Source organism: Oryctolagus cuniculus, chromosome 13 (genome assembly GCF_051225735.1).
Source record: "Oryctolagus cuniculus isolate XC-2025 breed Fujian yellow rabbit chromosome 13, ASM5122573v1, whole genome shotgun sequence".
Classification (NCBI taxonomy): Eukaryota; Metazoa; Chordata; class Mammalia; order Lagomorpha; family Leporidae; genus Oryctolagus; species Oryctolagus cuniculus.
The window spans coordinates 106,496,165-106,523,824 of NC_142879.1; the positions used below are offsets into that span (position 1 = coordinate 106,496,165).

The 27,660-nt window shown below is 51.7% G+C and overlaps 2 protein-coding genes across 8 annotated transcripts in view; one reads left to right on the forward strand and one right to left on the reverse strand.

The window, feature by feature from the left end:
- THNSL1 (threonine synthase like 1) overlaps positions 1-3,642 on the reverse strand; it is a 41,449-nt gene extending 37,807 nt beyond the window's left edge. For 3 of the 4 annotated variants that reach the window (XR_016219904.1, XR_016219905.1, XM_008267979.5), the window contains exons 1-2: positions 3,467-3,642; positions 383-541 (exon numbers count right to left, since the gene is read on the reverse strand). The gene's annotated coding sequence lies outside the window, so the exon portion shown is untranslated. Of the gene's footprint in view, positions 1-382; positions 542-2,917 lie in introns of all 4 variants that reach the window. The other variant, XM_002717301.6, reaches the window with a different exon arrangement.
- A 136-nt stretch (positions 3,643-3,778) lies between these two features.
- On the forward strand, positions 3,779-27,133 carry ENKUR (enkurin, TRPC channel interacting protein). 4 transcript variants are annotated; one of them, XM_089312450.1, is made up of 6 exons: positions 4,129-4,281; positions 8,103-8,223; positions 15,113-15,259; positions 18,664-18,887; positions 21,637-21,783; positions 26,722-27,133. In XM_089312450.1, exons 2-6 carry the CDS (start codon positions 8,214-8,216, stop codon positions 26,896-26,898), a joined length of 705 nt encoding a protein of 234 aa, XP_089168576.1. In that variant the 5' UTR covers positions 4,129-4,281; positions 8,103-8,213; the 3' UTR covers positions 26,899-27,133. The 4 variants fall into 4 exon arrangements, with proteins under 4 accessions (XP_002717350.3, XP_089168577.1, XP_089168576.1 ...); XM_002717304.6 differs by lacking the exon at positions 8,103-8,223 and having other exon boundaries at positions 3,779-4,281; positions 15,114-15,259; XM_089312451.1 differs by lacking the exons at positions 8,103-8,223; positions 26,722-27,133 and adding an exon at positions 25,789-25,921 and having other exon boundaries at positions 3,779-4,281; positions 15,114-15,259.
- Positions 27,134-27,660: the final 527 nt, after the last annotated feature.

Below are 27,660 nucleotides of genomic sequence, written 5' to 3' on the forward strand. Positions count from 1 at the left end.
GATCAGAAGAAGAGCAGCCAGAACTTGAACTGGTGCCCATATAGGATGCTGGCACCTCAGGCAGAGGCTTAGCCCACTATGCCACAGTGCCGGCCCCAAGGTCCTGTCTTTAGAGATAGACCCTCCATGAAGACAAGCACCTGTACCAGACCAGTCAAGCATTAGCCATGGACGACACAGTTTAATAAATGCTTCGGCGCTCGCCAGCTTGGCGGGAGTAACTTCACAGCCACGCCATGGGGGCTTTTCCTGTTCTCCGCCCTATATTTGATATTAAAAGGTCTGTCTCTGTTCCAAGCACTTTCAATTGTAGTAGTGGCTTGCACTCTCCTTCACAAGTAAACATGTAACCCGTGGCACCCTAACTATGGATTTCACTTACAAGTAGAATCAGAAACGTGGAGAGGAGCGATTCATTCCCTCCTGTGGCGGCAGCTTCTGTGCGCGGTGCTTCACTCCCGCTGACTCGAAAACTCCAGCCGCACGAGCTGCTTCAGTCTGCTGAATCTGAGGCAGGGCCGATCCTTGCAAAAAGCAGAGTCTGCAATGAAGAGACGTCAAGTTCACCATAACTGCACACGGCATCGGGCGTGGAGGCAAACCACCTGAAAGCTCAAAGGGGCATTCGCAGGTGCATTTCTCCAAATCTGCTAAGATCCTGGGTTTCTCCCCCAGCGTTTCATCACAGAAGGGATTTACCAAACAGCTCTGATGCACTCTGTGCCACTGATCAATAAAAGATAGCATATCCAAACACTGACCAGATGACACCTGAAATTTTAATGATTTACACAAGAAGAGGAAAAAAAATCAGTGGCCAGGCCGGCGCCGCGGCTCACTAGGCTAATCCTCCGCCTTGCGGCGCCGGCACACCGGGTTCTAGTCCCGGTCGGGGCGCCGGATTCTGTCCCGGTTGCCCCTCTTCCAGGCCAGCCCTCTGCTGTGGCCAGGGAGTGCAGTGGAGGATGGCCCAGGTGCTTGGGCCCTGCACCCCATGGGAGACCAGGAAAAGCACCTGGCTCCTGGCTCCTGCCATCGGATCAGCGCGGTGCACCGGCCGCAGCGCGCCGGCCGCGGCGGCCATTGGAGGGTGAACCAACGGCAAAGGAAGACCTTTCTCTCTGTCTCTCTCTCTCACTGTCCACTCTGCCTGTCAAAAAAAAAAAAAAAAAAAAAAAAAAAAAAAAATCAGTGGCCTGAAGCTATGGAATGAGCGTCTGGATTCCCCGATTTGCAGGTAGCACCTACTGTGAAAGGCCAAACAAAGCACCTGCCACACTTGGGGGCCTAAAATGTGGGAGAAATGATTAAGAACTTCATAGCATGTACCATGGTGGCTGCAGACCCATGTTAATATACATTATTGGGCCGGCACTGTGGTGCAGTGGGTAAAGCCACCACCTGCAGTGCCAGCATCCCATGAGGGCGCCAGTTCGAGTCCTGGCTGCTCCACTTCCAATCCAGCTCTCTGCTATGGCCCTGGAAAGCAGTAGAAGATGGTCCAGGTCCTTGGGCCCCTGCACCAACATAGGAGACCCAGAGAAAGCTCCTGGCTCCGGACTGGCACAGCTCTGGCCATTGCGGCCAATTGATGAGTGAACTACCGGATGGAAGACCTCTCTCTCTATCTCTGCCTCTCGTTCTGTAACTCTTTCAAATAAATAAATGTTTTTTAAAAATATACATTATAACACGAATCACTGTCGCTCCACCATAATGGGCTAAGAACCTATGCAGCAATCACTTTGCTAGGTGAATCCTTTTTTTTTTTTTTTTTTTTGACAGGCAGAGTGGACAGTGAGAGAGAGAGACAGAGAGAAAGGTCTTCCTCTGCCGTTGGCTCACCCTCCAATGGCCGCCACGGCCGGCGTGCTGCAGCCGGTACACCGCGCTGATCCGATGGCAGGAGCCAGGTGCTTATCCTGGTCTCCCATGGGGTGCAGGGCCCAAGCACTTGGGCCATCCTCCACTGCACTCCCGGGCCACAGCAGAGAGCTGGCCTGGAAGAGGGGCAACCGGGACAGAATCCGGCGCCCTGACCGGGACTAGAACCCGGTGTGCCGGCGCCGCAAGGCGGAGGATTAGCCTAGTGAGCCACAGTGCCGGCGCCAGGTGAATCCCTTCGCTGAAGGAAACCAAGGACCTGCGACCACTGCACATGTGAACCCTGTTAGCGACTTATTTTGCTGAGTGTATTCTGGGGCCTCACTTCAGTACCCACTGCTTTGGGGGCACTGCATATAACAGCCTGATTCACCACCCATATGCGAGGCTTTTGCATGTAACATTAGGGTGTCTTATTTTTTGAGTTCACAATGCATAACTTTGACAATTTAAAAAATTCATGAAGGGCCAGTGCTGTGGCGTAGTGGGTAAGGCCGCCGCCTGCAGTTCCAGCATCCCACATGGGCACCGGTTTGAGTCCCGGCTGCTCCACTTCCTATCCAGCTCCCTGCTCGTGCACCTGGGAAAGCAGCAGAGGATGTCTGAGTAACCCTCCACAGAAAGTCTGCTGACCCCTAGAGATACGCACCAACATTCTGGGAGAGCACCACCATTCTAGGGAATTATAAAAATCAGAAATGCGACCTGCCTACACAAACTATCAAAAGGCAAGCGGAACCGCAGGTCAACACGTCAGAGAAAAACCTGATTCAGCGGCCCCGTCATGACTGTCAAACGAAACACACCGCAGCGAGGAGGCCCTAAGCCAACTCCACCTAGCAGTTTTAAAGCCACAAATACATATACTGGTATCGGTAAAAGATAATGCTATTTCAGTAATCCCCGAAAAATCAAGCTCAGCTAGGGTCAGCTCGTTAACTTTGCCTTTCCCTGGCCAGCTCTTCCAAAAACCAATTAACACAAATAATCCCCAAGTATCCTTGCTAATTAGAAAACTGCATTGGTCCCTTACCACGCACATGGCTGATGGCGCGACCCTTAGTTCAAAAACGTTAGCATGCATGGAAACAGCTCTCCAATCTTCCTCCATGTGCGCTCAGCCAATCACCGCCCCCAGGGGCCACCCCAACGTCTTTCGGAGGCTCGGGGTAAGGGCTTGTCCACCTGTCTCAGCAGCTCCACGTAGGCACAAACAGGTTTACGGCAGAGTCAACGGTTCGGGGGGGGGGAACGGCAACAAACCGCTTCTCAGGAAGCAAACTTTCCAAAAAGGTCGCCCCGAAACGGGCACCGAGGCGCGAGGCCCTGGGGAACCGGGGTTCGCTCTCCTTCTAGAAACAGCAGGTGCACGGGTCAGGGCGGGGGCGGGGGCTGGGGGAGCGGCGCGCGGGAGCCTCCAGTGCGTGGAGGCTCCGGGCAGACCGGGTCGGAACCGCAGGGACAGCGAGGCCGGACCGAGGACCGCGGTTACAACCGAACAGCGGACAGACGGAGGGGACAGCCATGCGACGGGGGCGGACGCGGCCCTAGCCTTTGTCCTCTTCCTCCTCCAGTAACTCACCAAGAAAATCACCCTGAGCAGGCGGGGGAGAGGGAACGGCTAAAGGCAAGGCGAGTCCCCAACAGTCGCAAGCGCCGCCTCGGGATCCGGAGCCCCGCACCTCAGGCCCCGGCCCCTGGCGCGCCCCCGCGCGGTGGCCTCTGCGCCTGCGCCGCCGCCGGCCACGTGACTCCCCTCCAGGCCGCACGGGCTCCTCCCCCGTGGCGTCTGACGCTCTTCATTGGCCGACGTCGGCGCGGCGTCCCCGCTCGCTCCGCCCGCGCCCCGCCCCGTCGCGGTTGGCGCCTGCGCACGAGAGCCTGATAGCGTGACGCCTGCGCAGTGGGTGCGCGTCCGCACTCCATCTCTGTGGAGATGGAAAAGAACGGAAGCTTCTATAAGATACCGTGTTCATCCCGTTGGCCTCAAAGGCACGGGTCAACAGCGGCTTCCGAGTAAGCGCCCCAGGCGGGGGAAGGCGTAGCCGGAAGAGGTGAAGCGGGCAACCCGGCTCGGAGCGCCGCCTTTCCGCTCTGCCGTCGCCTAGCAACCGTTTCCACGGCAACCGGTCGTCAACCACGCGCCGCCATCCGGCAGGGCAGGGCGAGGAGGGGACCGCTCGGACGCGGGGGGCGCGGGGAGCTGTGACCTGGGGGTCCTCGGGAGCAGGCCGGGGAGCCAGAGAGCCGAGGGGAAGCGGTGACGAGCGGGACGGAGATGCCGGTGGGGTGAGGACGGCGGAGGCGGCGCTCGGTGGCCATGGATTCCGCGTGCTCCTCGGAGAGCATCTATAACCTCATCCCCAGGGACCTCAAGGAGCCTCCCCAGCCCGCTAGGTAGGTGGGTGGGTGAGGCCGGGCTGGCCCTGGCCGCCGCCGCACCCGTGTCGCAGGGCTGGCGGAGGCGCTTGGCATTGTGGGCTCCTCAGTTGTGTGACCCTGTGTTAGGGTGCCTGGTGTTTGGGGTCCGGAAGTCGGTGTTGTCTTTAAAAAAATATATATTTACTTATTTGAAAGGCAGAGTTGCAGAGAGAGATCCTACATCCGCTGGCTCACTTCCCCAGATGGCTGCATTGGCCCGAACTGCACCCATCCGAAGCCAGGAGCCAGGAGCTTCTTCCCGGTCTCCCACGTGGGTGCAGGGGCCCAAGATTTGGGCCATCTTCTACTGCCCTCCCAGGCCACAGCAGAGAGATGGATCGGAAGTGGAGCAGCCAGGACTAGAACCATTGCCCATTTGGGATGCCGGCACTGCAGGTGGTGCTACACCACAGCGCTGGCCCCTGGTGTTGTCTTAAAAAAATTTTTTTTTTAATTTATTTGAAAGGCATAGTGACAGAGAGAGTGTGATCTTCCATCTGCTGGCTCACTCCCCGGATGTCCCTAACCAAGAGACCAAGGTTAAGCCCTGAGAACTCCATCCGGGTCGCTCACGTGGGTGGCAGGGACCCATGTCCCGGGGCCATCACCTGCTGCCTCCCAGGGCCCCAAGTGTGGAGTAGCTGGGACTCAAACCAGGCACTCCAGTGTGGAATGGAGTGTCCCCAGGCAGTGGTTTAACCTGCTGCGCCACAGTGGCCACCCCTCCGTGTTGTCTTTCAGACCACACTGGCGTTCCTTCTCGAAAGGGGGAAGTACTTCTTTCCCCCCAAAGTGGTTAGTGCCAAACGTAAATTCGCATTTGCCTCTGAGCCTCACCTCGCTGCCACTGATGGGTGGAACAAGGTGGATGGAGCAGACCACTTCTGGGCTGAGGCCTTTCTCAGAGACCATGGTGGTCATCGAAGGATGGAGGGAGACATGGGGGGGGGGGGTCACAAAAATGTAGCCAAGTCAGATTCCTTTTTTTTTTTTTTTTTTTTTTTTTTTGACAGGCAGAGTTAGAGAGACAGAAAGAAAGGTCTTCCTTTGGCCCTTGGTTCAGCCTCCAATGGCCGCCGCAGCCGGCACACCGCACTGATCCGATGGCAGGAGCCAGGTGCTTCTCCTGGTCTCCCATGGGGTGCAGGGCCCAAGCACTCGGGCCATCCTCCACTGCACTCCTTGGCCACAGCAGAGAGCTGGTCTGGATGAGGGGCAACCGGGACAGAATCCAGCGCCCCGACTGGGACTAGAACTTGGTGTGCCGGCGCCGCTAGGCGGAGGATTAGCCTAGTGAGCCACGGCGCTGGCCTGCCAAGTCAGATTTTACGTAGCTGACGCCACTGTGCGTCTGTATGCTTCTCAGAACAGAGCTTGCCTAAATCCTCGGGAGACAGGAGGTGACCAGTGGAGGCAGCCCCCTTCCTCCTAGGACTGGAAATCACTTATCTTTCACTTCTGAGAATGCAAGGGGGAAAAGAAGACCCTCAGCTTTACAGACGCGTTTCATATTTTTATCTACTTTCTGAAGCACTGAGCTCAGAGATGCTCCCTCAGGTTAAACCATTGAATGAGCGCTGGGCTGAGAATCTGGCTCTGCAGCCCAGTTTTATTGGGATCTTGAATGAATGTTCACTTTATTCTCATCTGTAAAGCAAATGGATAATCTCCATGGTCCTTTTCAGATGAAATGTTCAACTTTTTTTTTGAAGATTTATTTTATTTATTTGAAAAAATTACAGAGACAGGTAGAGACAGATAGAGAGGAAGAGAGAGAGAGAAAGAGGTCTTCCATCTGCTGGTTCACTCCCCAAATGGCCTTAATGGCTGGAGCTGTGCCGATCTGAAGCCAGGAGCCAGGAACTTCCTCTGGGTCTCCCACGTGGGTACAGGGACACAAGCACTTGGGCCATCTTCCACTGCTTTCCCAGGCCACAGCAGAGAGCTGAATCGCAAGTGGATCAGTCAGGAAACCATACGGGATGCCAGTGCTGTAGGCCCGGGCTTTAACCCTCTGCGCCACAGCACTGACCCCGCCCCTTTTTTAAGGTAATATTTGCTTAGGGTGTATACTGTCTTCAACAAGTGGAAACTCCTTCAGCTTTAAAACTCTGTGAGTGTCTGGTTTTATCCAGAGTAGTAACTAGATTGCATTTTTTTAATTAATTAATTTATTTGAAAGGCAGGGTTACAGAGAGGCAGAGAGAAAAAGAGCAAACTTCCATCGGTCGGTTCACTCCCCAGATGGCTGCAACAGCCGGAGCTGCACCAATCTGAAGCCAGGAGCCAGGAGCTTCCGGGTCTCCCACGTGGGTGCAGGGGCCCAAGGACTTGGGCCATCTTCTACTGCTTTCCCAGGTCATAGCAGAGAGCTGGATTGGAAGAGGAGCAGCCGGGACTCGAACTGGTGCCCATATGGGATGCTGGCTGTGCAGGTGGCAGCTTTATCTGCTAAGCCACAGCGCCGGCCCCTAGACTGTATTTCTGTTAGCTTCTCGAAGTCTAGTAGAGATTGGAAAGGGGAGTGTGAAGTAAGCTGTGGTACATTTGCAGAGTTCCTGAGAGGTGTCCAAGTTACTGATGCTACAGAGACCTCTGGTTTGAAATCCCCATATACCACAGGGGACCCCATTCCTCCTCGGCTCTACACTGTGCATTAGACTTCTTATAGAACACTGAATTTGTACATAAGATGTTTTGTTTGATAACTGCCTTGTTCAGTGGTAAATCACAAAGATTTACTACAGCTGGTCATTTAAAAAAAAAAAAAAAAAGGATGGGCCAGCGCCACGGCTCACTGGGCTAATCCTCTGCCTGTGGCGCCGGCACACTGGGTTCTAGTCCCGGTTGGGGCACCGGATTCTGTCCTGGTTGCCCCTCTTCCAGGCCAGCTCTCTGCTGTGGCCAGGGAGTACAGTGGAGGATGGCCCAAGTGCTTGGGCCCTGCACCCGCATGAGAGACCAGGATAAGTACCTGGCTCCTGGCTTCGGATCAGCGCGGGGCGCTGGCCGTAGCGCGCCATTGGAGGGTGAACCAACAGCAAAGGAAGACCTTTCTCTCTGTCTCTCTCTCTCACTGTCCACTCTGCCTGTCAAAAAAAAGAAAAAGAAAAAAAAAGGATGGAAACAATCGTTAGTCGCTTGGCAAACATTAGCCAGGCCTCTGTCCTGTGTTTGCCCTAGTTTACCTGTGGGGGTGGGGATGGGTGCAGTGACAGCACCAAGTCCTTGGTTCTACTCTGAAGGACTAAGATGAATGATGAGAAGCAGCGGAAAAGGCATCCGGATGTGGCGTCAGAATACCCCTTTCTGTTAGAGTGACAGTTCACCGTCTCAGCCAACACCGCGAGTCCTACGCGCATGCGAAGCACGCGTTATGAACACAACACAGGATGCTCAGCCGTCCATGGGCACTGGTGCTGACCCAGTCTCCCCAACGATGGAGCTGGGCACAGGGCGGAGCCCCACACCAGCTCCCTGCAGCTCTGCAACAGGGTGAGGCTCTGACGGCTCATCGGAGCCTTGGTCCTCCCCGGGAGCTGAGACACAGGCGTTGCAGTGTTGATCAGCCACAAAGTGAGATGGTACTGAAAGTCCTAAGGAGAGAGGCCCACAGGACACGGGTGGAGAGCCACTTCCTGTCGTGGACGGTGAGCTGGGACTTGAGGTACAAAAGTGGCGTGAAGAAGCCGCAGTTCAGTTTTCTGGGTTTTACTAGTGGTTTTTATCACCCTTTTTACCGATGTTCTTTAACATCTCCAATTGTTTCCTCTTCCCCTGTGGTGAACTCCACACAGGGTCTAGGCAACCCAGGAAACTGTTACGTCTTTTGCTTGTCCATGCTGGCCAAGTGTCCACCAGCATTTTGACATCCATGTTCCTCTGTGGGCTCACATCGAAATTCCTATATGCATTATGGCTAAGGTGCATATCTTATTCTCTGTAGTTGATTCATTTTTTAAAAAGATTTATTTATTTGGAAGACAGAGTTACAGAGAGAGGCAGAGACAGAGAGAGAGGTCTTCCATGCACTGGCTCACTCTCCAGATGGCCGCAATGGCCGGAGCTGCGCCAATCCGAAGCCAGGAGCCTTCTCTGGGTCTCCTGTGTGGGTGCAGGGGCCCAAGGACTTGGGTCATCTTCTACTGCCATCCCAAGCCACAGCAGAGAGCTGGATCAGAAGAGGAGCAGCCGGGACCAGAACCAGCGCCTGTATGGGATGCTGGTGCTGCAGGCAGAGGATTAACCCACTGTGCCACAGCACCGGCCCCAGTTGATTCTTTTTTTTATCTCAACTCAATATTATCCTGTGGAGATAGCTGTGAATCATGAATATTTCATACACTGGATTAGCCATTCTTCCCAGCGTCGTATCACTTGCAAATCTGGTAAGTATGCCTTCTATATCTCTGCACGTCACTGAAAGGGCAAGCACTGTGCACTTCGGTAAGCTACCAGACACCTCTCCCAAGCGGACAGAAGCGCTCTTCTGTCTTCCAGTTACCCGAATGGGCCCGTGGATCCATCATGTTTCTCTCTACCTTAGCAACAAGGACTTCGTGAGAAACCTTGCTGTCATCAAGATGCCAGTTACTGTGTCTAAAATATTTCCTTGATCTATGAGTTTAACGATCATTAATGTTTTCAAGATTTATTTTATTTGTTTGAAAGGCAGGATTACAGAGAGAGGGAGAGACAGAGGGAGAGGAAATCTTCATTTGCTGGTTCACTCCCCAAATGTCCACGAAGGCCAGGGCTGGGCCAGACCAAAGCCAGGAGCTAGGAGCTTCTTCCAAGTCTCCCACGTGGGTGCAGAGACCCAAGAACTTGGGCCATCTTCTGTGATTTCCCTGGTGCAATAGCAGGGAGCTGGATCGGATTGGAGCAGCCGGGACCGAGGCTTAGCCCACTACGCCACAGTTCCGGCCCCCACAAACAGGATTTTTATCGGCAAGGAGGACTGCGGCCACCCTCTGCATTTGCTGGCTTAATGTTACTGCTTCTCATTCAGATTTCTGTAGAGAACATAACGTGTAGTAAGACGCATTGGCATGGCTCTTTGACATTTCATATATGCCCAAAGATACTGGGTGGAGAAAATACGCCAACAATATTCCCTAAAAATTATTGCCAGAAAAATTTGCGTTCAGGTGAGCTTTTGTGGGCGTTAGGCTTATTTTTAAGAAGAAGGCTCAATGACAAAAAGGGGTTTAAGATCTTAATCAGTACCACACAATACATGTTGGTGTGAGAGGTGTCTTTTATTGGTCAGAAGAGTATGTAAGTCTCTCTGTTACACTGACAGTTAAGACATCATGACTTGAATTTTCAGATAAAGCGCAAGTCACAAGTGAAATCAAGTATAGTGTCGAATAGTTTCAGTTTTTAAAAAATTTCACCATGATGATGTCCAATAAGAAGAATGTTACTACCATTACTACCGCTGATGGCATGTTGGATATATTGGTATTTACAGTGAGCCAGTGACCGTCCCAGCATTTCACAGCCACTGTTTAATCTAGCAAGGACTCTAGGAGGTAAGTGCTGTTATCCCAGTGTTGTGGAAGAGGAAACCAGGGCCCAGGGGGGTTGAGGGCCGGTCGGAAGACCCAGAGCTGCGACGGACAGAACTGTACCTTTAAAAGTCAGTCTGCACGTTCCCCCGGGGGAAGCAAACAAACTGAATGAACACCGCTTCAGTAGCATTTGCATTTTTTCTTTAGCTTCCTGATAATTTCTAGCAGATACCAGTGAGTATTTATGCACTACCATCTTCTGATGCGATACAGTATTCTGCATTGAGAACATCAGCGCAAAGGGGGAAACAAGGGCTGAGAAATAAGAAATGCTGCCCACGGCGCTCCGTGAGATACACGCTGGAAAACCCGCTGTGTGTGCTGACATCCTGTCCACAGGCGACTCGGAACTGCTCCAGGCAGCAGCCCACGAGAGAAGATCTTTACCACGATTCTTTAAAAACAAACAAACAAACAAAAACAAAATGGGCTGGGGCTGGGGCTGGGGCTGGGGCTGGGGCTTGGCAGGTTAAGCCGCCACCTGTGGTACCGGCATCCCATATGGGCGCCGATTTGAGGCCCAGCTGCTCCACTTCCGATCCAGCTCTCTGCTGTGGCCTGGGACAGCAGTGGAAGATGGACCAAGTCCTTGGGCCCCTGCATCCACGTGGGAGACCTGGAGGAAGCTCCTGGCTTCAGATTGGTGCAGCTCCAGCCATTGCAGCCATTTGGGGAGTGAACACTCCCCTGCCCCCCGCTTCTCCTTCTCTCTCTGTGTAACTGACTGGCAAATAAAATAAATAAATTAAAAAAAAAAAAACCTACTACACCATTAAAAAAAAAAAAAACCCACTGCAATGACACTGTCTACAAACAAAGGCAAGGCCAAGCAGTAACTGAAGAGAAGCTCAAGTATTCTTCAAAACAACGACAACAACAAAGATTTATTTATTTATTTGAAAGGCAGGGTTACAGAGAGAGGGAGAGACAGAGAATCCTCTATCCGCTGGTTCACTTTCCAAATGGCCTAACCATTTGGGCCAGGCCAATACCAGGAGCCCGGAACTGCCACGTGGGTGGCAGGGGCCCACGCACCTGGACCGTCTTCTGCTGCTTTCCCAGGCACATTAGCAGGGAGCTGGGTTGAAGTGGAGCAGCTGGGACTCAAACCAGCAGCACCCATATGGGATGCTGGCGCTACAGGCTGTAGCTTGACCCATTGTGCCACAGCGCCAGCCCCAGTACAAGTGTTTTTGGTGCACAGCCAGAAATGCACTTACCCATGGCTGCTGGAGGGAGGAGAGTGGAGTGTGCTGCTGCGAATGAGGGTTTCATCAGACAGACGCTCTGGCCCCAGAGCAGCGCCCTAGAGCTGTCCACGCCTTAAGGAATGCGGCAGGTATGCAGCAATAGGACCGCATCACTTAATGCAACCACAGGTGTTTGAAGACTTAGTAGTGGAGGAATGCAAACGTTAAACAGAAAAAAGAATAAAAGAATAAAAAAGGAAAAAAATGGAACCAGTGGGCTGGGCACACCAAGCAGCCTAATAATGCAGATGCAATTGGAATCACAGAAGCGGAGGAAAGAAATGAGCAGAGGAAATATTTGAATAAAAGTAAAAAGAGATGGTCAGATTTGAAAAGATCTGGAAGTCCACCAATCCCAAAATCAGAGTGAGCCCCCAGCACAAAACAACAAAAAAACCATGGCTGACGCCACGGCTCACTAGGCTAATCCTCTGCCTTGCGGCGCCGGCACACCAGGTTCTAGTCCCAGTTGGGGTGCCGGATTCTGTCCTGGTTGCCCCTCTTCCAGGCCAGCTCTCTGCTGTGGCCAGGGAGTACAGTGGAGGATGGCCCAAGTGCTTGGGCCCTGCACCCCATGGGAGACCAGGATAAGTACCTGGCTCCTGGCTTCGGATCAGCGCGGTGCGCCGGACGCAGTGCACCAGCAGCGGCGGCCATTGGAGGGTGAGCCAACGGCAAAGGAAGACCTTTCTCTCTGTCTCTCTCACTGTCTACTCTGCCTGTCAAAAAAAAAAAAAAAAAAAAAAAAGAACCATGCTGAGACATCAGAGTCAACCTCACTGAAATTAGTAAAATGAGAAATCTTTAAAAAGCCAGATTAAAACGAGAAACACTGCACACAGAAGAGGAAAAGCAGATGCCTCATCAGAACCGGTAGAAGGCAGAAGTTTGAAACACCCTTTGAGCGCGGGGTGGGCACTGTGGTGCAGCAGGTTAAGGTGCTCTTGGGACACGCACATCCCCTATGGGTGTTCCTGGCTTGAATCCTAGCCGTCTGCTGCCTGGTCACGCACCCTAGGAGGCAGCAGACGATGGCTCAAGTACTTGAGTCCCTGCCACCCCTGTTGGAGAGACCTAGATGGAGCTCCTGGCTCCTGACTTGGGCCTGGCCCTGCCATGGCTGTTGCTGGCATTTGGGGAGTGAACCAATGGAGGAAAGATCTCTCTGTCTCTGTCTCTCCCCATCCCTCTCTCTGCTCTCTTCTGTCACTTTGCCCTTAAAATAAACAAATATTTCTTTATTAAAAAAATGTCCTTTATGCAGAAGGAATGGTACCAGTTGGAAATTTGAATTTACATTACAGAAGGAATAACACTGGGAATAGTAAAGATACAGGTAAATACATTTTTTCAAATGTCTTTAATATACTGCTGGCTATATAAAGGGGAAATAATCGCCACGAGTTATGGGTTCTACACACACGTCGAGAGAGAAGATGTAGTAACAGCAGAGCAAAGGTGGGGATGGACACAAGTATTCTCACACATGTTCCTTACACCACACAGGAAGTGGTACAGTAGTACCTGAGTATCTGTAATAAGTTAAACACATACATGGAAAAGCTAGGATTTGTGCGAAAGCAAAACAAAATAAAACAAAAAGACAACGCATAGGGTAAAAAGAGAATGAGCAGCGTGAAACATAGAAGAGAGGAAGGAAGATGGAAAAATTACAACATTTTTTTAAACTCCCACTAAATGTGAGTAGTCCAAACATGCCAAATAAAAGTGATTGCTGATTGGATAAAATTTCAGTGTTGTCTATGAGGAACCCCCCCCCTTATTTTATTTTTATTTATTTATTTATTTATTTATTTATTTTGACAAGCAGAGTGGACAGTGAGAGAGAGAGACAGAGAGAAAGGTCTTCCTTTGCCGTTGGTTCACCCTCCAATGGCCAACCCGGCTGGCGCGCTGTGGCTGGCACACTGCGCTGATCCGAAGACAGGAGCCAGGTGCTTCTCCTGGTCTCCCATGGGATGCAGGACCCAAGCACTTGGGCCATCCTCCACTGCACTCCCTGGCCACAGCAGAGAGCTGGCCTGGAAGAGGGGCAACCGGGACAGAATCCAGCGCCCCGACCGGGACTAGAACCCGGTGTGCCGGTGCCGCAGGCAGAGGATTAGCCTAGTGAGCCACGGCGCCGGCCAACCCCTTTAACAATAGAGACACAGACAGGTTAGAGTCCAAGAATGGAAAAACAATGTTCCATCACCACTCAGAGGAAAGCTGGAATGGCTCTGCGAACATCAGGTAGGGTAGATTTTACAGTACAGAATTAAAGGAGGTAGTGTCATTTCACAAAGGTGACGAGGTCCGTTTGAAAGAAAATGCCATATACCTACCAACAGAACTTTGAAATACATACAGAAAAAGCTATTTGAATTAGAAGGAGAAATAGCCAAATCCACAGTTATATTCAGAGATCTTAACCTCTCTCTAATAGAACAAACACACAAAATCACTAAGGATATAGAACACTTGAAAACACTATTAACCAATTTGACCAAACTCACTGACAGAACACTCCGGCTAACAGCAGTAGAATACTCTCTTCAAATGTAGCCAAAAATTGAACAAAATGGATTACAATTCGTGACAAAAAATAAGTCCAAAAGTTTGAAAGGATTGTGATCCTACAAAGAATATTCCCTAACCACATTGAAATAAATTAGATACTTAGAAAAATACAACTACAGGGCCTGGCGCTGTGGCACAGCAGGTTAAAGCTCTGGCCTGAAGCGCCGGCATCCCTTATGGGCGCTGGTTCTAGTCCCGGCTGCTCCTCTTCCAATCCAGCTCTCTGCTGTGGCCTGGGAAAGCAGTAGAAGATGGTCTAAGTCCTTGGGCCCCTGCACCCGCATGGGAGACCCGGAGGCAGCTCCTGGCTTCTGGCTTCGGATCAGCACAGCTCTGGCTGTTGCGGCCATCTCGGGAGTGAACCAGCGGATGGAAGACCTGTCTCTACCTCTCTCTGTAACTCTGCCTTTCAAATAAATAAATCCTAAAAAAAAAGAAAAAAGAAAAAAGAAAAATACAACTACATGAAAACCAAACAATTTAAACTTTTAAGTTTATTTAAATTTAAAAATTTTAAAAAAGAAATGCTATCAAAATTAAACTTTCAAAAAATTATGTATATGCATATGAAAGTCAGAGTTACAGAGAGACAGAAACAGAGAGAAAGATCTTCCATCTGCTGGTTCACACCCCAAATGGCCTCAATGGCCAGGGCTGGGCCAGATGGAAGCCAAGAGCCAGGAACTCCTCCCAGTCTAAGCACTCTGGCCATCTACTGCTCTCCCAGGTGCATTAGGGAGCTGGACCAGAAGTGCAGCAGCTGGGACTCACCCAACGCTCATTAGGGGAAGTTGGTGTTGTAGGTGGCGGCTTAATCTGCTGTGCCACAAGGCCCACCCCTCAAAATGCAATTTAAGAGGTATTTTGGATTTAATGAAAATCGAACATGGTATGTCAGAAGTTGTCGCTAATGTGGAGATTAGGGAGAATTTTATAGTTTTAAGCACATAATATAAAAACAAAAAGGTTTAAAATAAAATGCAAATGCAAAAAAAAGTATAAATTAAACCCAAACTAAGGAGAAGAAATTAAAGAAATTAGACATCCTTGAACTGGAAAACAGATGAGCATTAGAGAAAAACTGTGAAGTTCTGGCTCTGTGGGAGATGAATGAAATTCATCACCTCTTAGCAAGCCTGTCGGCAGAGAGAGGAGAAAGGAGCACAAATCAGTAGTGTAGAGAGGCGGCATTGCTAGGGGCACTACAGGTGTTCAAGAAGCAGCAAGGGGACTCTATGTGGCACCTCTCCCAGCGCACAGCTCCCGTGGAGCTCAGATAAGTGCGCTGACCACTGCTAGTCACAGGAATACACACTCCCGTACATCAGAAATGTACGCCTGTTTTGGAACTTTAGTTCCTACTAGAAACATAAACGCTACAACTCTTTGACTTTAATTTTAGGTACATATCCATTTTTAAGGCAGCCGTAAAAAACGACATGCAGAAATACAAAGCGGCAATGAAAACCATGGGGCCAGCCAAAGTGGAGGTACCTTCTCCAAAGGAGTTCCTAAAGAAACACTCCAAGGAAAAAACTCTACCACCCAGTAGGTTGCGTTTCTTTATTTTTTCATCATTTTCTTTTTAAAAAATAAATTTGGGTCATTTAAATAACGTGGCAATTTAGTAAGATGATTTTATTGTCAGTGAATATGAAATACACACAGGTGATAGCAACTTTACCTGCAGTTAAACAGAATGTGTATGGCTAGGAGGAAGCCGGAGTTGAGAACACAGTAGGAACAAAGAAAAGAGAGTAGTAAGTTGCCCCCTGACTAGACTTTGGAGGAGGCAAGACTCTCAAACTATTTTTTGTGCTCTCCAGTGATGCCCGGCTCCTGCCTGACACGCCTCACCGTCTTAATCCCCCGCCACAGGGCTTCGACCGTGAGCACCACCTACAATAAGAGTGCTGGTCCCCAGAGCCGGTGTCTGGTTCATGAGCAAGATTGTCTTGCTCCTAACCCTTCCCTGGTCTTATTCCCAAGAGGTGAAATTTGCCACCATTACCGCCTGTTGTTGAAGCACTGCCGGGCTCCTGTTGTGACCATCATCAGCCTCCGCTCTCCCAGGCCACACCCAGGAAGGGTGAATGTCTGAGGGACAGAGCCAGCGTCGTGCTGTGTTACCAGTGCCGTTGCACAGGACCCCACGCTTTAGTAGGGGTTCGTGTTTGGTTTAACGATCTGCTCCTGTTGTTTTGAAATCCTTAATTGTTTTTGATCAAGGAGCCCTGCGTTTTTATTTTGTCCAGGGCCTTTAAAATCACAGTTAATCTTGCTCTGAGTGTATTGATTTCAGGAAGGGAAGCCGTAGGAAAATTGAGAGTGACAAAGTGTACACGGGAGGACTTTCTTCCCAGCCTAGCTGTGTCTTCCTTGATGTCTCAGGGTGATAAAGGAGAGAAGTGAGTCTGTCTTTTTTACAGTGTTTGCCTTTGTACGTCTGCCCATCAAGGAAATAATGCAAAAATCTCAAGCTTGCCCAGGGCTGTGTGTGTGTGTGTGTGTGTGTGTGTGTGTGTGTGTGTTTAAAGATTTTATTGGAGAGGTAGAGTTACAATGAGAGGGAGAGACAGAGAGAAAGATCTTCCTTCCATTGGTTCACTCCCCAAACGGCCGCAATGGCCAGAGCTGTGCCGATCTGAAGCCAGGAGCCAGGAGCTTCTTCCCGGTCTCCCATGTGGGTGCAGGGACCCAAGGACTTGGGCCATCCTCTACTGCCCTGCCAGGCATCCCACATCAGAGTGCACGAGTCCGAGTCCGGCTTCTGCTCTCCAGGGAAAGCACACCCCGAGAGGCAGCAGGTGGTGCCTCTCTCTCTCTCTCTCTCTCTCTCTCAATTAATTAGCAAACCATGTGCTTTAAAGAAAAAAGAACCTACAGCACCATGCTCTATCTGTGACGCCAGTGTCTCTCTGATCTGCTGTTGGCTGGCATCTTTCCTGGCAGGTACTTCTCACCCCGTCACCTGAGAATACTGAAAACCAGTGAAACAAATTTAACTGCTTTCGGTCCTACAGGGCCAAGGCCAGTGGTTTCCCCAGGGGTCATGGGTGTCTTCTCTGGGGCTAAGCATATTCACAGCACAGCTACCCCGCAGGATAAATCCTGTGTATCGAGTAAAGAAAGGGGAAGGAACCCCGGCCCTCCTCTTGCAAGCATCTCAAGGAAGCCCAGAATCTCGCTGGCCTTGAGAACAATCTAGAAACTCAGGGTGTGGTCAGGCTGGTGAAGGCCGGTCAAGTGCGGCTTGAGGGCGGGGCCACGTGGTTTTCCCCTGAGGCCTCTCTCCTGGGCTTGTACACCGTGTCTTCACCTGGCCTCCCTGTGTGTATGTCTGTGTCCACTTTTCCTGCTCTAGACACATTGGATCAGGACCACCCGGACAATCTCACTTGGACTTAATTATTTGTTTATAGACCCTGTCTCCAATGCACAGTCACATCCTGAGGTCCTGGGGGTTAGGACTTCAACACAAGAATTCTGGAGCAACACAGTTTATTCTCTAAGGAGAGGCCAACCCAGTCCCTAGACTTTTAAAGATGTTGTTTATCTGAGAGGGAGAGCTACAGACAGAGAGGGGGAGAGACAGAGAGAAAGGTCTTCCATCCGCTGGTTCACTCCCCACGTGGCAGGAGGTATCGGAAAAGGAGCAGCCCGGACACAACCTGGCACCCATATGGAATGCCAGCGCCACAGGCAGAAGCTTAGCCCAGCGCCAGTCCGCAGTCCCTAGACTTTTAACCATGTTTATTGTTCTACCTGAAAACAGAAGATGTATAAACTCATACCCAGGTGAAACAGTAAATGAGCAAAGACCAAGTCCCTAGGGGATGTAGCAGGGTTAAGGGTGGACAGTGACTTTGTGTTCAGCACTTTGACAAGCCGTCGTGCTGGGCCGCTATCCAAAGGTTGAAGCAGCCGAGCTGAAGAGGCCTGGAAAGGCAGCCGATGTCACCTGCTGTGTCACGGTGCAGAGAACATGACGTAGACAAGTAAATCATTCCTGGTAGTACTTCAGGATGTGAGATGCCATCAGGGGAGAAGCTGTCGAGAAATTGGAACTATGTTGGTAAGAGAGACAGAGAGCTCCATGCAACCGAGTCACTCACTAAAAGTGTGCAGTGGCCGGGTTGGGTGGTCCAGGGACAAAGCCAAGAACAGGAACTCAATCCAGGTCTCCCAGAGTGGGTGGCAGGCACCCTGTTACCTGAGCCATCCCCACTGCACTGGCAAAGCCGGAGTGAAGAGCCAGGGACGGGGCTGGACCCAGGTGCTCTGATGTGAGACGCAGGTGTGTGACACACGGGGCCCAGCACCCACTCCTGAATTATTGGCAATGTTTTATTGGTTTAGCTGCATGTTGGCCATACAGCCAGTACATGATTTTTATATCTTAAAATAGTAGTTTAACTGTAGAATTTTGTACCTTCAATACCTCAGGTTTGATTAATTGTTGATTTTTTTAAATGATAATTTTCCTCTGAAGAAACACTTATTGGTAATATTAATACTACTAAAAAAAGTGTTTTCTCATTTAAATTTATTTTAAGTGGGAAATCTGAATATCTGTTGCTGGTAGCCAGTAAAAATGTGCATGTCTTGGTTAGCTTGTCTATAATTTGGGGAAGGCTTATCCTTCTCCTTCCAGTAGTTACACTATTTTCCAACATACTAACTGATTACTTCGCAGTAATTTTTTATCATTGTGATTATGGATTTTTTTTCCTTTTTCTAAACCACTTTGTGGAGGAGTCGTTTTCCCAGAAAATGCTGTACATGTCTGAGATCTGTACAGCTTGCTAAGTAGAGACGTTGTACCATAAATGCTTGGCTGTGTTATTAGTAAAACTCCAGTTTCAAGCTGCAAGATGTGTGGATGTCGTTAAGTAGTACCCAGTAGCAGCGTTTGTGGCGTCACACTGACGAGGAAATGCTGTGTGTAACAGAAAAGAAGTTTGAATGGAATGAGCCCAGGAAGCCTGCCGTGCCGTTGAGGACCGAGCACCCGGTGATGGGCATTCAGAGCGGGAAGAATTTTATCAACACGAACGCAGCGGACGTCATCATGGGAGTGGCTAAGAAGCCCAAACCTGTCTACGTGGACAAGAGAACCGGGGACAAGCACGATCTGGAGACTTCAGGGCTCCTTCCCAAGTACATCAATAAAAAGGTAGCGTTGCATCCCTGCCCCGAGACCTGCGCGTGGCCCAGTGAGTTAGATAGCAGGTGCACGGAGCTGGCCTGCCCGCCCTCCTCCGTATCAGCACCAGGCCACCCTCTCCGCCGTTCAGCCCAGCCCGCAGGGAGGCATCTTCCGGGCAGTGTCAGCGAGCTTTCTCTCTTACACGGGGCGTGCCCGGTGCAGTTCCGTCTCTGTGTCACTGCTCACCACTGCACTCCCCCAGCCTGTGCCCCCAGAACACTCTGACCTCTAGGGTTCCCATCCCGCGTTCACTCCGGACAGAACAGACAACAGCTTGAAGCCACTGCCTCTTCTTGCCTGTTGTGCCGCAGGCCCGTGGAAGGCAGTCGGGGCTCTGCTTCCTGTCCACCTCCTTCCAGGAGTCGGAAAACCCAGAATATTGCTGGACACTCATCCAGATGAGACAGCATCTTCAGGCTTCCGTTTGGAAGCTGCAGAGGTCACATCTCGCACTGGGCCAAAGCGGGGGCTCTGGTGTGGGTGTGGAAAGTCCCCCGAGGATCCCTGTGTTAAAAGCTCAGTCCCCAAGGTGGCGCCATCAGATGTGGAGGAACCAGGAGGAGGTGGGGCCAAGGCCTGAGTTCGGGTCCACCAGTTCTCTCTCTGCCCCTTGGCTCAAGATAGGGCCACTCACTCCGCACACGCTTCTGCCGTTGTCACCCACCACCCTCATCAGAGGCCACACAAACGGGGCTGCCGATCCTGGACTTGAACCTCCGAAACCGTGAGCCAGGCAAGCCTCTCCTGTGGAAGTGGCCTGGGCCAGGTAATCTGGACAGTCCCAGGAAGCTGGCGCGTGCTGAGGGCATGTGGCCACATCCCACCTCCAGAGCAGGGAAGCATCGCTCTACTGAGTGTCCCAGAGAAGAGCCAGAGCTTGTGAACGGTTTTATTTATTTACTTATTTATTAAGTTTTATTTATTAATTTGAAAGGCAGAGTTACAGAGAGGCAGAGACACACACACACACACACACAGAGAGAGAGAGAGAGAGAGAGAGAGAGGTCTTCCATCCGTTGGTCTCTCCCCAAATGGCTGCAACGGTCAGAGCTGGGCTGATCCGGAGCCAGGAGCCAGGAGCTTCTTCCAAGCCTCACACGTGGGTGCAGGGGCCCAAGGACTTGGGCCATCTTCCACTGTTTTCCCAGGCCACAGCAGAGAGCTGGGTTGGAAAAGGAGCAGCTGGGACTTGAACTGGTGCCCATATGGGATACAGGCACTGCAGGCGGTAGCTCTACCAGCTGTGCCACAGCGCCGGGCCTGTGAATGGTTTCAACAACTCCCCTCCAGCCCTCTCAGCTGCTGCTCCCTCAGGGAAGTCTTCCTCACCTCCTTACTGATCCAACAGCCCTGTGTCTTCTTCCCCTCACTTTCCTTGATTTTACTGTTTTTGATGAGTGTCTCTTAAGCCATGGACTGCAGACCCCACAGGCACTGCAACTTTGGCTCTTCTTCGACTCCTACTTCACCCCAAGTATTCCCCCAAAAACTTCTTTGCGGAATGAACACAGAGCAGTGACAGCAGGGCCTGCCCTAATCTGGACGAACCCACAGCTGATGGCCTCACTGCCCGTCCTCATAAGCAGCCCAGGATGCCTAAACACGTACATGCATTTCCAGAAACAGCCTCCTTTCCAAAGCCAGTTTCCTCTTAAAGCGGGTACGCGGGCTGTCTGTGGAGGGTTTATTGTTATGATGCCTTGGGAGTGTTTGTCTTCTTTTACTTAGTGAGCCCATGAGAAAGAGACCTCGGGCCTGTACCACGGAGTAGTGGGTTAAGCTGCTGCTTGTAACACTGGCATCCCAAAATGGAGCGCCAGTTTGAGTTTCAAGCTGTTCCGCTTCTGATCCAGCTCCCTGCTGATGCTCCTGGGAAAACACTGGACGATAGTCCAAGTGCTTGGGCCCCTGCACCCATCTGGGAGACCTGGGTGGAGTTCTTGTCTTCTGGCTTTGGCCTGGCCCAGCCGCAGCCATTGCAGCCATTTGGGGAGTGAGCCAGAGGATAGAAGTTCTCTCTCTGTCTCTCCTTCTCTCTCTCTCTCTCACTCTGCCTTTCAGATAAATAGTTTTAAAAAGAAAAGGAAGAGCGATGTCAAGATATTTTAAGGTAATTGCTGAAGCACAAAAAAGATTGGAGGGGCAGAATCTGGGAGAAAGAGCTAACTCTTTGGGGTGAGTAAGATGGCAGCCAAGTCCTCAACCAAGAGCAGGTGCTGCGAACATCTGCAAGAGGAAAGCAAGCGGCTGCAATAACAATGCAGATGGTCTGTTTTTAAAGTTACTTATTTTACTTATTTGAAAAGCAGAGTTACAGAGGGAAAGGCAATCTTCCATCCTCTGGTTCACTCCCTAAATGGCCACAGTGGCCAAGGCTGAGCCAGGCCAAAGCCAGGAGCCCGAAAATCCATCCAGGTCTCCCACTAGGGGGCTATCTTCTGCTGTCTGTCTGCTCAGGTGCGTTAGCCAGGAGGTGGAACAGCCAGGACTTGAAGCAGCACTGTGATATGGGCTGCCAGCGTTGCAAGCAGTGGCTTAGCCTGCACCACGACAGTGGCCCAGGCTCTCAATGCAGGGAGGGGGAGCTGGCTGGACATCACAGGACGTAAGGCTGGCATTCGCTTGTCTCCAGCCATTGATTGATCGGTCCGTGTGTGTTCATATGCTTGCCTTCAGGGTGGGGACTGATTCCCTTCTATCTGAAAAACCCCTCCAGGACTATGGGGTCACCCCCAAGTACATCTGTATGCGGAACGAGGAAGTCAGGCGGGCCCAAGAAGAGTATGACCGCTACATCCAGGAGAACCTCAAGAAGGCGGCCATGAAGAGGCTGTCAGATGAGGAGAGGGAGGCCATTCTGCAGGTGAGCCCGCCCTGCACGCCCACACCCCAGGGGGACTCTGAGACGGAGGGGCCTCGCAGGTCCCCGACCCCGGGGCTGGCTGCTGCAGCCAGCACTCTGGTTCTGGTCGGAACAGCCCCCTTGGGCTGGCAGTGGCAGACCACACACAGCAGAGCTGACTCCTGGGCGGGGGGCACCCATGGAGTCCGGTCTCATTCCAGCCTGGGGCAAGCTTCTGTCTGTCCCTGAAGGAGCCCACTTTTCTTAGAGCAGGCAAGCATCAGGAAGGCTGTAAAGGGTTTTCCTTTTCATCCAAACACCCACCCCTGGCTCTGTGAAAAGTAACACCCACGAATCTGGTTTCTCACTAGATGGAGCTCTAGAATAATTGAAACTGTCCCTAAAACGACTTTCTCCCATCCCTGCCTAGAACCCAGCCATCACGTTTTTGAATAAACAGGCATTAGGTTTTACACATAGTTTCCTTATTTCCAACAAGATAGACTTTTAAAAGACATATTTCCATTAGAGCTTTGAATCCAGGACTTTTATCTGTAGTGTTTAAAACACCAAGGGGCTGGCACTGTGGACTGTTGGTTAAAGCCATCTCCTGCAGCGCTGGCATCCCATGTGGACGCAGGTTCAAATCCCGGCTGCCTCACTTCTGGCCCAGCCTCTGCTAATGGCCTAGGAAAAGCAGCAGAAGACGGCTCAAGTGCTTGGGCCCCTGCATCCACATGGGAGGCCTGGATGGAGTTCCTGGATCCTGACATTGGCTTAGCCTGGCCCTGGCCATTGCTGTTATCTGACAAGTGAACCAGTGGATGTAAGAGCTCTCTCCCTCTCTCTCTGGCTCTCCCTCTCTCTGTGTAACTCTGACTTTCAAATAAATAACTATGTCTTTTTAAAAATCAGGAGGCATGCACAGGGCTGCTGCTCTCTTGTCATCTGTAGAGAAACTTTACCAAGCACCCACTGTGTGTCTCTTCTCACGCTTTCTCTGACAGAGGGAAAGATAATACTTTACTCTTGTTTTGAAGGCCTTCTATAAAGTCTAGAGACCTTTGAGAAACACAGGAAGAGTCACTTTTGCCTTAATGACTTGTGTTGCAAAATGAATTCCTATACTGTTCCAGATTCTTTTTTTTTTTTTTTTTTTTTTTGACAGGCAGAGTTAGAGAGACAGAGAGAAAGGTCTTCCTTTTTCTGTTGGTTCAGCCCCCAGATGGCCGCTGCAGCTGGTGCACTGCGCTGATCCGATGGCAGGAGCCAGGTGCTTCTCCTGGTCTACCATGGGGTGCAGGGCCCAAGCACTTGGGCCATCCTCCACTGCACTCCCGGGCCACAGCAGAGAGCTGGCCTGGAAGAGGGGCAACCGGGGCAGAATCCGGCACCCCGACCGGGACTAGAACCCGGTGTGCCGGCGCCGCAAGGCGGAGGATTAGCCTAGTGAGCCCCTGCATGGCCAAGTTCCAGATTCTTAACATTGTATCAGTGTCACCTTCCTCACCAAGGAACTTCCATGGCACCCCTGCCAGTATCACACAAGCACTGAGGATATTTAAAAGGGGCTAAAGGGAGATGCCTGCTAGAGAGGAAGTTGCCGTTTACCTGATGCGAGGTAATATGTACAGGTGCACACGCACACACACGAATGTGGGTTGTGTATTGCAAGTCTCCAGGATTCTGAACATGCAATGAGAAGGTGTCTCCGACTGCAGGGGACAGCTTAAGGACAGGCACCGTCTCTCTGTGGCCTGTGGCGGCCCCATACCTTCCTGCACAGGACGTGACCCCGAGAAGCCCAGCTCAGCAGCCCCCAGCTCCAGCAGGAAAGGGGGAACTGACCAGGGGCCCTGGGAAATGCAGGAGCCAGGACAGCGGGCATCCATGTCCACTGAGGCTTGGAGGGCAGGGATGGGAAACGGGGAGAGGTGGCCAGAGACACGAGGGGAGTGGCTGGAGCAATTGCCCAGGCCAGGGAGGGGTGGGCTGAATGCTGAAAGAGCCAGGGGCCGCCCACAACGGGCAACGCCCATCCCACCCCGTCACAGAGCAAGAAGGCTCAGAGTGTGGGTGGAGGGCTGCACAAAAGAAGCGAGAAACCGAAAGACTTTGCAACAGGCCCACTTCTCCCCGTGTGAAGTGTTTCCCACATCATAGCATCCTCGTCTCAGCACTAGAATAGAAGCGAGAAGAATGAAGAAGTGAATCATAAGGGGGGGCGGGGGGTGGGAGAATCACCACTGCTACAGCGGACGAGAGGCCTTTTATTTTTTTATTTATTTTTTTTTTTTTACAGGCAGAGTTAGACAGTGAGAGAGAGAGACAGAGAGAAAGGTCTTCCTTTGCCGTTGGTTCACACTCCAATGGCTGCCACGGCCGGCGCACCACGCTGATCCGATGGCAGGAGCCAGGTGCTTCTCCTGGTCTCCCATGGGGTGCAGGGCCCAAGCACCTGGGCCATCCTCCACTGCACTCCCGGGCCACAGCAGAGAGCTGGCCTGGAAGAGGGGCAACCGGGACAGAATCCGGTGCCCCAACTGGGACTAGAACCCGGTGTGCCGGCGCCGCTAGGCGGAGGATTAGCCTAGTGAGCCGTGGTGCCAGCTGAGGCCTTTTATTATGAAACAACAGCAAAGTCTCAGAATGGCAGGACACGTCCCACTCCTGGGGAGCAGGAGTGAGATTTGGTTTCCAGCCCTAGCTGTTGACTTTGCCCATGTGCCACCGTCCACCCTGGGAGATAGAAGCCCACTGTCCACCCTGGGAGAAGACAGAGTGGGCTGGCCGTGAGAACCTCAGTATACGTGAGCGCCCGGGCACAGACACCTATGCGTTTCTCCTCCACAGGAAAGACTGCAGGGAGACGGCTCTTTCAGGACTTCCTTCTGGAATACGCCACATACACATCCAAGAACTGCTAACCCCCCTCCCTCTTTCATTAAAAAAAAAAAAAAGATTTATGTTTATTTGAAAGGCAGAGGGACAGTAGAGAAGGAGAGATCGTCCATCTGCTGGTTCAGTTCCCCAGATGCCTGCAACAGCCAGGGCTGGGCCAGGCAGAGACAGGAGCCTGGAGCTCCATCTGGGTCTCCCACGTGGGTGCAGGGGCCATCACTGCAGCCTCCCAGGTGCATTGGCAGGGAGCTGGAATCAGCAGAGCCTGCTCTGAACCCACCCTGATAATAAGTACAGATGTTCCAAGTGGCATCTTTTTAAAAAGATTTATTTGTATGAAAGGTGGAGTTACAGAGAGAGAGAGAGGAAGAGACAGAGAAAGACATCTTCCATCCGCTGGTTTGCTCCCCAAATGGCTGCAATGGTCAGGGCTGGGACAGGCTAAAGCCAGGAGCCAAGGACTCTAACAGGGTCTCCCGCACGGGTGGCAGGGCCTCCAGCACTTGGGCCATCCAGCACTGCTTTTCCCAAACTCATTGGCAGGGCGCTGGATGGGAGGTGGAGCAGCCAGGACTGGAACTGGCGCTCTGATTAGGGTTACGAGCATCCTAGTATCATAGGTGGTGGCCCAAGCCAGTGCAGCACAACGCTGGTCTCTCCAAGTGGAATCTTAACTGCTGCACCAGATGCCTGCCCTTCTACTTGGCTATTTGTTTCTGTGAAAATAAAAGGATCTGTGCTGTCATACTGAATAATACGTGTGTTAGTTTATAAAATTTGGGGGCAAGCATTTGGCCTAGGAGTTAAGTTAACCATTAGGACACCCACATCCCATTTTTAGAGTTCCTGGATTCAGGTATGAGCTCCCGATTCCACATTCCTGGCAGGGCAGACCCTGGGGGACAGTGACGATGGCTCAGGTCGTTGGGCCCCTGCCACCCACGAAGGCTCTGTCTGTCTCCATCTCTCTGCTTCCGCAAAACAGACAGACAAATCAGTGAATGGGTGTGGTGAGCAGTGTAAGAGCATGTTGTCAGCAGGGCCTCCTGGTGCACGGTGATGGGGACCAGCCACCCTCGCTGCCCCCAGGAGGCCCCAGACGACAAAACACTCGGTCCATTCTAGAACCCCTTCGTGGCAAGTACCAACCCCGCGACGATGGGGAGAGGGATTAGCTCTTTGTAATGTACGCAGAGGATGCATCGAAGACTGTCCTGGTGGAACTGGACCCTGGCAGTTTTTTTCCGATCCTGTTTTGTCAAACCTAAGAACACCCGGCCACATGAGACTCAATCAAGTCTCTGATGTCCCTGCTGAAGAATGACAACAGGGGCCAGCGCTGTGGCGCAGCGGGTTAACGCCCTGGCCTGAAGCCCCAGCATTCCATATGGGCACCAGTTCAAGACCCGGCTGCTCCACTTCCGATCCAGGTCTCTGCTATGGCCTAGGAAAGCAGTAGAAGATGGCCCAAGTTCTTGGGCCCCTGCACTCACGTGGGAGACCAGGAAGAAGCTCCTGGCTCCTGGCTTCAGTTTGGCACAGCTCCGGCCATTGCAGCCAGCCGGGGAATGAACCAGCAGATGGAAGACCTCTCTGTCTCTACCTCTCTCTGTAACTCTGACTTTCAAATAAAATAAATCTTAAAAAAAAAATGACAACAACAAAAAGACAATTTTGGAAGTAAATTTTTATAAGAAATAAATTCCGCACAAATGTGCTTTTTTTTTTTTTTTTTAATTCGGGGCATCTCAGTTCCTTGTTCGTGCACCAGAGTATTTGCTGTAAGCTTAGTCCTGCAGAACTCGTAACTCGGCACGCGCGCATTTGGTGGTCCAAAACAAACACACGACCTGGGAAACACGGAGTAAACACCGCCCGTGGGAACAGAGTGTGCAGGCAGTGCAGGGTGGGACCCCGGCGCAGAACTCTGTGACGGTGGCCACAGCTCCCTGCCCCGGGCGTCCCTGGCCCGGCTGCGGCTCCCTGCGGGCGCCGGGTCTTTCCTGCTGGCCAGACCCTGGCAGCTCTCGTACTCACTGCTTCCCCTACCGTCCGCAGGGCCTGAAGAAGAACTGGGAGGAGGTGCACAAGGAGTTCCAGTCGTTCTCGGTCTTCATCGACTCCATCCCGAAGAAGGTCCGCAAGCAGAAGCTGGAAGAGCAGATGAAGCAGCTGGAACACGACATCGGGGTCATCGAGAAACACAAGATCATTTACATCGCCAACAAACAGTAGCGCGCTGCCGAGGCACAGTTCTCCCAGCCAGCGTAGGAAACGTGGAAGCTAGGAAATTAAACTGCAACTTAAAAAAAGAGGAAAACACCCCCCAAAAATCAAGAGTAGTCTTACAAGGCTTAGGCAATGTTTAAAGAGTAGTTGAATTACTCACCTTAAAGGAGAAGCGCTTTGTTTCTGCTAGCGTCGTGTTTTCCACATTTAAACCAATTAAAGTTTGAGGCTTTGTGTCCCAGTTCTATAACGCAGTTCATTATGATGGTGACAATGATGACGGTGGCAACGGACTTGTTTCCCGTTTTCACACTCGTGTTCTGGGCCCTGAAAGAATACCGTCAGCTCCCCCTTTGGTCTATGTGACACAATGCAGAGAACACAGGTCTTAAAGCCGGGTGGCGCCTCGCATCAGAAAGAGCCGCGTCCACTTTCTCGAACTCTGCGGCGCTCCCCACCTGTGGTTCCCGAGCCCCTGAGAACACTCCCTGCAGGTTCTCCCCGCCACAAACACTGTCATGCCCTCAGCACTGCACACGGTGGAGGGCTGCTAGTCAGAGGAAGAAAAAGCGAGAAGAGAACTTACACAGTCGAGACGACTGTGCACAGAAGGCACGTCCACGGTGGCCAGATAGTACCCCTGCCCCGGCAGGTGGATTCCGGAGACCTCTGCCCGTCCGCCTGGTTCCCTAGCTCACTCTGCCTGTTCACTGAAATAGGCTCCTTTTTCTTTATTTATCTTTTTGTGAACTCTAAAGTTACTTTTTG